The sequence below is a fragment of the Chiloscyllium plagiosum genome, chromosome 32 (genome assembly GCF_004010195.1).
Source record: "Chiloscyllium plagiosum isolate BGI_BamShark_2017 chromosome 32, ASM401019v2, whole genome shotgun sequence".
Classification (NCBI taxonomy): Eukaryota; Metazoa; Chordata; class Chondrichthyes; order Orectolobiformes; family Hemiscylliidae; genus Chiloscyllium; species Chiloscyllium plagiosum.
The window spans coordinates 44,164,845-44,175,851 of record NC_057741.1 but is presented as its reverse complement, the minus strand read 5'-3'; the positions used below and the strand labels follow the sequence as shown (position 1 = coordinate 44,175,851).

At 43.4% G+C, this 11,007-nt stretch overlaps 1 protein-coding gene across 1 annotated transcript in view; it reads right to left on the bottom strand.

Annotated features, from left to right (window-relative positions):
* Positions 1-1,498: 1,498 nt before the first annotated feature.
* Positions 1,499-11,007, bottom strand: part of pde8a (phosphodiesterase 8A) — a 131,139-nt gene continuing 121,630 nt past the window's right edge. Inside the window, exons 21-22 of the mRNA XM_043673974.1 lie at positions 4,268-4,397; positions 1,499-2,822 (exon numbers count right to left, since the gene is read on the bottom strand). Coding sequence (XP_043529909.1) covers positions 2,716-2,822; positions 4,268-4,397 — 237 coding nt within the window. The 3' untranslated portion in view covers positions 1,499-2,715. The remainder of the gene's footprint in view (positions 2,823-4,267; positions 4,398-11,007) is intronic.

Here is an 11,007-nt window from a genome sequence, read left to right as displayed (position 1 = left end):
CCTCCACTGCTCTGTCTGAACCCTGTTTCCTCAACAACAACAGTAAAGCCAGCTAAGCTTTCTTGGTAACTAACAGACAAAATCAAATGTTGCCTGGAATTACTGACACAATAGTTTAGGATCCTTTGCATAAACATTGAACCAAAAAGTGATAACTAGCAACCATACAAGAATAAAACCACATACAAGCTCTGACTGCAAGGGCTTGTGGGCATTTTACACAAGACAGGGAGAGGAAGGCACTGAAAATCAAGTAGGTAACCAAATCACACGAAGGGCAAAGTCTGAAATTGTCAGAAATTTTTCCATTAGGGCAGTCATGACCTGCTTTCAACAACAGAACAGCTCTGAAGGGTTGAATGGTCTATTCCTGTTCCCAGATTATCGTATAAATAATACTAGTGCAACTGGCACCAAATGCTTATTCTGCATTTACAGCTCCCAATTTTCCACAACACGTGCCCTATACTGATAAAGCAAGAGGAGACTGCTCATGAATGCCAGGAGCTGTAACTGTTGTGGGGACAGCTACTTTGGCACACCCTGATAATATTTAAATAAATTACAAAAATTCCAGCTCTTGTGTGGCAAATATATTAATTTCTCTGATGGCTTTAACAAGTGTTAAAATAATGTAGCATCCGATCTATTTATTCGTGGGACAGAACATAGAAAATGGTGCATCTTCTTGTTGCCCAATGGGTTTTTCCCCCATGACCTGGAACTGCTCATGCCCATGGCCTGCACATCTCCAGTTTTCTCTTGTTCCATACTGGATGATGTGGAATTGCAGCATGAAGTTTTCAAACACACGGGTGGAAATGTTGCCTCATGAGAGTTTGAGTGTTTTACTATAACACTGGTTACTGTGAACAGCTACAGCTGGGGTCCAAACAGAAACATCCACAGGCCGAGTGATTTTAATGTCACTGTGATTCAAAGTTCTCATTTACATCCAGGTCAGAAGGTCATGTTTTCAAACCTCACTCCAGAGACTTGAGTTCATTCTTCAGGCTGACACTTCACGTCTATGGAAAATGTTGCAGCACTGATGTTGTCAGAGGTGCCATGATTTAGATGAAATGTTGCATCAAGGACCCATCTACCGTCTCAGGTAAACGTGCTCATGGCTGCTATTCCAAAAAGAGGTGAGTTCACTCCATTGTCCTTGACTAGATTTATATCTGAAAACAATGCTAAAGACAGATTCGCTGATCACCACATGTTGCTTGTGACACCTTGCTGTGCACAAAATAATTGCTGTGTTCATTACAAGTGATGCAACTTAAAAAGCTTAATTTTCTGCCTTGTAGTCATAAAAGGCCCAATACAAATGGAAGCTCTTCATTTCTACGACCTGAATCTTCTCCAGACGTGCAAAATCCTCATACCTCAAGTAGCAAACCTGGAAAGCACTGCAATTTCCACAAGTCGAGGGATGTGAACATCTAAACCTCTTGGTGTAAAAGTGAGATACAAGTAAAGGATATGATTGATTAACCCGACTGGCCAGAGAATGAGAGGAAAACGATAAAATAATGGGTTGATTGCTTAATTAGCCACAAATATCTAAAGATAGGATTTGCATTGCTAATAAATAAAATCTTAGAATATTTTATAAAGTGAGGCAGAAATGGGAAATGCACCAAACAGAGAAAGGATTTTTTTAAATTGGTAAAGAAAGTAATCGCAGAAGCCTATGGAAACCCTGATGTAAATAATGCTGACTGTAGTCTGATAAATCATTGGGCCATTTATAAAAACTAAGAGGGCAATTGATAACTTGGGGTTACAAAGATACAAAGGACAAAACATTGCTGCAGCTCAGAAGGTTTGCAGGAGCAACACCTTCCATAATGCAAACCCCCATTAACAGACAACTAAACAGATACTTTTATCCATATAGTGCAATGAAAAAGTTTGTTCTAGAAGGTTCTGTATTTGTATTATGAAAATAAAAAGGTCTATACAGCATCACATCTGAATCATGTCAATTTATGTTCTTATTCGAAAGTTGGCTTTGGTTGTTTTTAGTATTTATATAAATTCATAGAAAATATTAAACATCTAAAATAAATAAACAGATCATCTAAATCATAATAGTTAATGATCGTGTTTGAAAAGCTTTTGTTTTAAACATTTGCACCTAGATTCACATATATTTTTTTCTTCAAACGTATAAACGAGAATCAGTAGTGCTCAGGGAGGGGGGAGTGCTTTTTTGAATAGATCTGAAAAATAAACAAGATACATTTCACTAAATGCTGAGGTTTCCTTCATGTCTTGCATTTTTTGGTGGCACAGATTAGATTTGTGGGGTCTCTGTGCAGGTGACAAGATAAATCTCTGACACAAACTGTTCCATGATAAAAGTACAGATACTCAATACAGTTCCAACACAAAGAAAGCAGATACACTATTAGACTGAGTTTTTAAAAATGTGCAATGGTGTTCTGCAGCAGCTTATCGTGAAGATCACATATAAATTATTTTTCGTCATCAGTCCTGCTGGGACCTTTACACTGGAGCAGGATTGCACAGTATCAATCCAGTGTAAAAAATTCCAGAAGCAGACAGCCAAATCCCAGCAAAGCATCCTGCTCCCATATTTTCCTTGGGATGTCATGCTCGACTGCTTCGTTTTGAAGAAATCCAGTGGCAAACAGAGCAGGACTTGTACAAATGGCAATGAGTCTTATAACATATCTGGCCCGTTCACGGCTCAGGAGGACGGAGAGAATGCAGCTTCTGTTCATCCAGACATTTCCAATATTTGAAGTTCATCGCTAAGTACTGGATCAAGTTGGGCAGGTCAGCAAACACTACAATCAAATTTTAAAAACACGTTAAGACTCATATCAAAGAATTAATAAAGATTTAACAAAACTAGGGCTACTAGAGAGGAGACAGACAGAAAGAGGGGAGGAGGTAGGGAAGAGCGAGAGAAAGCTGGGACGTGAACACAGAGAACTTTAACATTTGAATGGGATAGGTAGAATTATAGTAACAAAGAAAAGGTAGGAAATTCAGCCTTTCAACAGGGTAGGAATCTAAAACTCAGGACTATAAATATGAAAATCACTCAAATCTAATCCAGATTTATTTACTCATAGAATGTGGACCTAATCATAATGGGGAATGATTCAGGTGAGAGTGTGGGCGTATTCATAGGGAGGAGCAAGGGAGAAAAGATTACATGGATATAACGATGGCATTAAGGTGAAATTAAACAAGGAGATTTGTGCAGAGCATAGATCCTGGCATGAATTTAGTAATGTTGAATGGCCTGTATCTTTCCAGTAAATAAAACAAATGTCCCTGAAATACATTATCTAGTCATCTATCTCATTTGAGAAACTGTAATGCACAAACTGACTGATAGGGTTAGATGAAGGTGGGAGGAAGCATGTGTGGTGCATAGACTGGTTGAGCCAAGTGGCTTCCTTCTGTGAAATGCAGCGAGTGTTTTAACAATAGACAGCGAGAAAGGGGAGGTGTCCACAGGATGACAGAGCAATTACTGAGTTGAAACTGTACATCATATGACTTGTGCTTCAGAATTGATTCAGTTGACAAATGAAGAGTACGACAACCAGTTTCCTTTGTCAGATTTAGCATTACTCCCAATGGTTAAGTGCATCACCTAATAGTCTTTGCAGCTCTGCCTTTAGAGCCTTAAGATCAATCTGTGGTCTGTGCAAAGAGGAACAACGAACACTTTCAGAAGAGGAGTTAGAGCAACTAAAAACTGGAAAATTGGAGAAATAAGATTTCAAAAGAATGTGCGACAGACTCAAAATACTACAGAGAATCAATACAATTAGATTAGATTAGATTCCCTACAGTGTGGAAACAGGCCCTTTGGCCCAACCAGTCCACACCGACCCGCCGAAGAGTTACCCACCCAGACCTATTTCCCTCTGAGTAATGCACCTAACCCTATGCACAATTTAGCATGGCCAATTCACCTGACCTGCACATCTTTGGACTGTGGGAGGAAACCAGAGCACCCGGAGGAAACCCACCCAGACACAGGAAGAATGTACAAACTCCACACAGTCAGTCACCCAAGGCTGGAATCAAACCCGGGTCCCACGTGCTGTGAGGCAGCAGTGCTAACCACTGAGCCACCGTGCCGCCCGTATGATCAAAGACCATAATTAATTTAATGTATTGTAATGACAGTTTTAGGTTCTGCACGTCAAATGATAACATGTTACGGTTTGATGGGAGAATGGGGGGTGTTAGGGAAAAATAAAACACTTACCATCCCAGGCATCAAACATATCCGTAACAAAGTAATCAATGAAGGAGATTTGTGACTTGGGGATGCTGCAAGTATTTCTATCAAACACAGGCATTACCACAGGTAACCCTTGTCGTTTCTCCTCATCAGTCTGTTAAAGAGACAGAATTAAAGGTTAAAGGAACTCAGCTAATCTTAATAACATCCCACATATCAAATTATGCAAAACACAAACATGGTGACATCATCATCATGCTCATGAAGTCAGCTCACTTTGGGAAAATGTGGGTTCTGTCCTCCAGGTTTCTATTTACAACACGCTATACCTCAATGGAGTTGAACTAATGAATATCAGGACAGGGAAGCGATAAAGTGGTTACGAGCCATGCCAAAGTTAGAACAGACACCTGGATTGACTATCTAACACCCTGGAATATGAACAGGGAGTTGAGATTCCTAGCCTCTGCCCTGCTCTTGCAGCCACTGTATTTGTATGCCAAATCCAGTTTGGGTTCTAGTCAATAACCCTCAAGATGTCGATAGTGAGGGTTTCAGTGATGGTAACAAAACGGACTGTCAGCTGTATGGTGGTTAGATTATCCCTTCTTGGAAATGATAACTGCCTGGAATTTGTGGCACAAATGTTATGTGCCATTTGTCAGCCCAAGCCTAGATATCATCAGTGTCTTGTTGCATTCGAACACTAACTGCTTCAGTAACTGAGGAGTTGTGAATGATGCTGATCATTGTGCAATCATCAGTGAACATTCCCAATTCTGACCTTATTGCGGTGGGGAATCATTGAAGCAGCTGAAGATGATTGGGCCTAGGAAATTACCCTGAGAAACTCTTGCAGAGATATCCTGGAGCTGAGACGAGTGGCTTCCACCAACAACCATCTTACTAATGGATAGGTACGACCCCCAACAGTTCCAATCAGTGAGGAGTTTTACCCTGATTCCAACTGACTTCTGTTTTGCTCTGACTCCTTAAAGTGTAGCCTTGATGTTAAAGGGAGAAATAAGGACTGCAAATGCTGGAGATCAGAGCCACTTACGCCATCTACAAACGGACCCTTCCACCAGAGATATATTTCCCTCCCCACCCCTATCAGCATTCCGGAGAGACCATTTCCTCCACCAACTCCTTTGTCAGATCCACATCTCCCCCACCAGCCCACACCCCGCTCCAGGCATCTTCCCCTGCCACCGCAGGAAGTGCAAAACCTGTACTCATACCATATCCAAGGCCCGCCAAGCATCCTTCCACATCCATCAGAAATTTACCTGTACCTCCACCAATGTCATCTACTATATCCATTGCACCTGGTGTGGTCTCCTCTACATCGGGGAGGCAGGACGCCAACTTGCGGATCATTTCAGAGAACATCTCTGGGACACCCGCACCGACCAACCTCACCGCCTGCAGCTGAATACTTCACCTCCCCCTCCCACTACACTAAGAACATGCAAGTCCTGGACCTCCTCCATCACCAAACCCTTACCACCATAATGGCTGGAGGAAGAACGCCTCATATTCCGCTTTGGGACCCTGCGACCACACGGGATCAATGTGGATTTCACCAGTTTCCTCACATTTCCCCTCCCCCTACATTATCCCAGTCCCAAGCCTCCAACTCGACACTGTCCTCTTGACCTGTCCATCACTTTCCCCATCTATCCACTCCACCCACCTCTCTGACTTATCACCTTCTCCCTCATCTTCATCTACCTATCACGTTCCCAGTACCTTTGCCCCAACCCCACACCCCTCCAATTTAATCTCTCAGTGCCTCCCCCGGCCCACAAACCTCATTCCTGATAAAGGGCTTATACCTGAAACAGGGGAGAAAGTGAGGTCTGCAGATGCTGGAGATCAGAGATGGAAATGTGTTGCTGGAAAAGCGCAGCAGGTCAGGCAGCATCTAGGGAACAGGAGAATCGACGTTTCGGGCATTAGCCCTTCTTCCTGAACAAGGGCTAATGCCCGAAACGTCGATTCTCCTGTTCCCTAGATGCTGCCTGACCTGCTGCGCTTTTCCAGCAACACATTTCCATCTCTTATACCTGAAACATCAAATTCTCCTGTTCCTCTGATGCTGCCAAATCTGCTGCGCTTTTCCAGCACCACACTCTTGATATTAAAGAGTACTCACTCACCTCACTCTTTTGCCCACATTTAAACCAACTGAAATAAGTTTAAACTGAGATAGCTTGACTCTGTATAATCATGACATGCCTGGGGGTGTGGGGGTAGGGGTGAGAGATGGGGGCACAGGGGTAAGAAGGGAGATGGGGTGAGCAGTGAGGAAAATTAGGGGAGAAGAGGAGGGAGACAGGATAGGGTGGGGGAGTGGGAGAGTGTACGAGAGCATAAGTGTGAGCGCGAGACTAAATCAGTAGACAAAAAAGTACAAGGCAAACTAATGAGGGCTAAAGGCCAATAAAGTTCCATGGACCTGATGGGTTATAGAGTCATAGGGTCTGTATACATGCTGTACATCTCTTCAGTCCAAGCATCCATATCAACCAGATATCCCAACCCAATCTAGTCCCACCTGCCAGCAGCCGGCACATATCTCTCCAAACCCCTCCTATTCATATACCCATCCAGATGCCTCTTAAATGTTGCAGGTTGCATATGGGGATTTTAAAGGAAGCATGAACTGCGTTAGCAAATGCACTTGTAATAATCTTCCAACAATCCTTACATTATGGAAATATACCAGAGCATTGGAAAGTTGCCAATGTAACATTCTTAGTCAAAAAGATAGGAGGAAAAATAAACAGGTAATCGTCAGTCAGTCAGTTAGCTTAACAACTGTCAATGGAAAACTATTGTCTAATGTAAAGGATGCATTGGCAGGGCAATTAGAAATACATCAGATCAAGCAGTCAGCATGGCTTCATGAGGGGAAATCATACTGGACAAGTTTATTATTTATATTGAGGAGGTAGCAAATGGGACAGAAAGGGGAACCAGATTTGCAACATATTTGAATTTCCAAAAAGCACTGAATAAAGTACCACATTATAGGCTACTTAGGATAAGAGCCCATGGCAGTGGGGGCAGAGTATTAGCATGGAGAGGGGAGTGGACAAATAGAAGAGTTGGTATAAAGGGGCCATTTTCAGGATGGTTACCTACAATTAGTAAGTGTCACAGGGATCAGTGTTAAGGTCAACTTACTGTTACCAAATTCACAGATGATATAAAAATAGGTAGGCAAGTGGTGAAGATGGCACAAAGAATCTGAAAGGGTCATGGACAGATTAAGCAGGAGGACAAAAAAAAGTAACAAATGGATTATAATGTGGGAAAATGTGAGATTATGCACTTTGGGAGGAAGAAGGGGCAACTTTTTCACACAGAGGGTGGTACATGCATGGAATGAGCTGCCAGAGGAAGTGGTGGAGGCTGGTACAGTTGCAACATTTAAGAGGCATTTGGATGGGCATAAGAATAGGAAGGGTTTGGAGGGATATGGGCCGGGTGCTGGCAGGTGGGACTAGATTGGGTTGGGATATCTGGTTGGCATGGACGGGTTGGACCGAAGGGTCTGCTATGACTCTATTATAGAGGTGACATTTAAATTAGGAAATAGTAGAGAAAGCTACAGAACAGAGGGATCTATGGATTCTTGCACATGAATTAGAAAAGCTAATACCCTAGCCTAGCAGGTAATGGAGAAGGCAAACGGTGAGATGGTGTTTGTATCAAAGGGAATGGGGGAACGGAGTATTAAAATAATGAAGTCTTGCTAAATCTGGACATGGTGCCAGTCAGACTGCATCTGGGATACGGTGAACCGTTTTGGGCTCTTATTTAGAGCATAGAACTGTACAGCACAGAACAGGCCATTCAGCCCACAATGTTGTGCCAAGGATTAATCTTAATGTAAAATAAAATAACCTAAGCTACACACCCCTCAACTCACTGCTCTGCATGTACATGTCCAGCAGTCGCTTAAATGTCCCCAGTGACTCTGCTTCCACCACCACCGCTGGTAACGCATTCCATGCATTCACAACTCTCTGCGTAAATAACCTACCTCTGACGTCCCCTTTATACCTTCCTCCCAATATCTTAAAACTATAACCCCTCGTTCCAGTCAATCCTGCCCTGGGGAAAAGTCTCTGGCTATTGACTCTACCTATGCCTCTCATTACCTTGTATACCTCGATCAGGTCACCGCTCTTCCTCCTGCTCTCCAGAGAGAAAGGTCCAAGCTTAGTCAACCTCGCTTCATAAGGCAAGCCCTCCAGTCCAGGAAGCATCCTGGTAAACCTTCTTTGCACCCTCTCCAAAGCCTCTGTATCTTTCCCATAGTAGGGCGACCAGAACTGGACACAATATTCCAAGTGTGGCCTCACCAGGGACTTGTAGAGCTGTAGCAAAACCTTGCAGCTCTTAAACACCATCCCCCTGTTAATGAAAGCCAAAACACCATATGCTTTCTTAACAACCCTATCCACTTGGGTGGCAACTTTGAGGGATCTATATACTTGAACACCAAAGATCCCTCTGTTCCTCCACACTGCCAAGAATCCTGTCTTTAATCCTATATTCAGCATTCAAGTTCAACCTTCCAAAATGCATCACTTCACATTAATCCACATTGAACTCCATCTGCCATTTCTCAGCCCAGCTCTGCATCCTGTCTATGTCACGCTGCAGCCTTCAGTAGCCCTCGATACTATCGACGGCACCTCCAACCTTTGTGTTAATTTTACGAATTTACTAACCCACCCCTCAACCTCCTCATTTATAAAAACTACAAAGGGCAGAGGCCCAAGAACAGAGCCCTGTGGGACAACACACAACACTGACCTCCAGGCGGAATACATTCCATCTGCAACCACTCTCTGCCTTCTGTCAGCCAACCAATTCTGAATCCAGATAGCCAAATCTCCCTGTATCACATACTTCCTGACTTTATGAATGTGCCTACCATGGGGAACCCTATCAAATGCCTTGCTAATGTCCATATACACCACATCCACTGCTCGACCTTTGTCAACCTGTCTTGTCACTCCCTCAAAGAATTCAATAAGATTATTTAGACATGACCTGCCCCTCATGAAGCCACACTGACTGCCTTTAATCACACTATGCTTTGCCAAATAGTTGTAAATCCTACCCCTCATAATTCTTTCCAAAACTTTGCTGAACACAGACCTAAGACTGACTGGTCTGTAACTGCCATGGATTTCCCTATTACCCTTCTTGAAAAGAGAAACAACATTCACCTCCTTCCAATCCTCTGGTACGACTCCCGTGGAGAGTGACAAAGCAAAGATCTTTGCCAGCGGCTTAGCAACCTCCTTTGTCGCTTCCCGGAGCAGCCTATGATAAATCTGGTCTGACCCTGGGGACTTATCAATCTTAATGTTTGCCAAAAGTTCCAGCACATCAACTTCATCGATCTTGATCTGGTCAAGCCTTTATCCCAGCTCCTCAAAATTCTCATTCACAACAATGGTCCCTTTCCTTAGTGAAAACTGAAGCAAAAAACCCATTTAGGGCTTTCCCTATCTGCTCAGACTCCACGTACAAGTTCCCTCTGCTATCCCTGATCGGCCCTACCTTCTCCCTATTCATTCTTATTCCTCACACATGAGTAAAATACCTTTGGGTTCACCCTAATACGTCTTGCCAAGCCTTTTCCGTGCCCCCTCCTGGCTCTCCTCAGTCCATTTCTGAGCTCCTTTCTAGCAAGCCTGTAATCCTCTAAAGCTGTGCTAGATCCCTGTTTCTTCCAACTTATAGAAGCTGCTTTCTTCCTTTTGACAAGAATCTCCCCTGTTTTCGTCATCCAAGGCTCCTTAATTTTACCCCTTCTTATCGGTCTCACAGGAACAAATTTGTGCATCACTCGCAACAACTACTCCTTTAATAGTCCCCACATGTCTGCTGTGCCCTTTCTGGGGAACAATTGCTCCCAGTCTGTACTTCCCAACTCCTGTCTGATAGCGTCATAATTTCCTTTTCCCCAATTAAATACCTTCCCTCGGTAACTGCTCCTTTCCCACTCCAAGGCTATGCTAAATGTGAGACAGTTGTGGTCACTGTCACCAAAGAGATCTCCCACTGCAAAATTTGACACCGGTCCTGCCTCATTGCAGAGCATCAAATCCAAAATGGCCTCTCCCTTTATTGGTCTGTCTACATACTAAGTAAGAAAACCCTCCTGAACACACCTGACAAACCGTCTGCACTTGGGAGATTCCAGTCGATATTGGGAAAGTAGAAGTCACCAATAACAACAACCCTGCTACATCTGCATTTTTCCAAAATCTGATGGCCTATCAGTTCTTCAATCTCTCTACTGCAATTAGGGGGTCTATAGAAAACCTCCAATGAGGTGGCCGCTCCCTTGCTGTTCCTAACTCCCACCCATACTGACCCAGTAGACAAATCTTCCTCAACAGCTTTCATTTCTGTAGCTGTGATGCACTCTATAGAACATAGAACAATACAGCACAGAACAGGCCCTTCGGCCCACGATGTTGTGCCGAACATTTGTCCTAGCTTAAGCACCTATCCATGTACCTATCCAATTGCCGCTTAAAGATCACCAATGATTCTGACTCGAGCTGAAAATGTGTTGCTGGTAAAGCACAGCAGGTCAGGCAGCATCCAAGGAACAGGAGAATCGATGTTTCAGGCATAAGCCCTTCATCAGGAATGAAACGTCGATTCTCCTGTTCCTTGGATGCTGCCTGACCTGCTGTGCTTTACCAGCAACACATTTTCAGCTC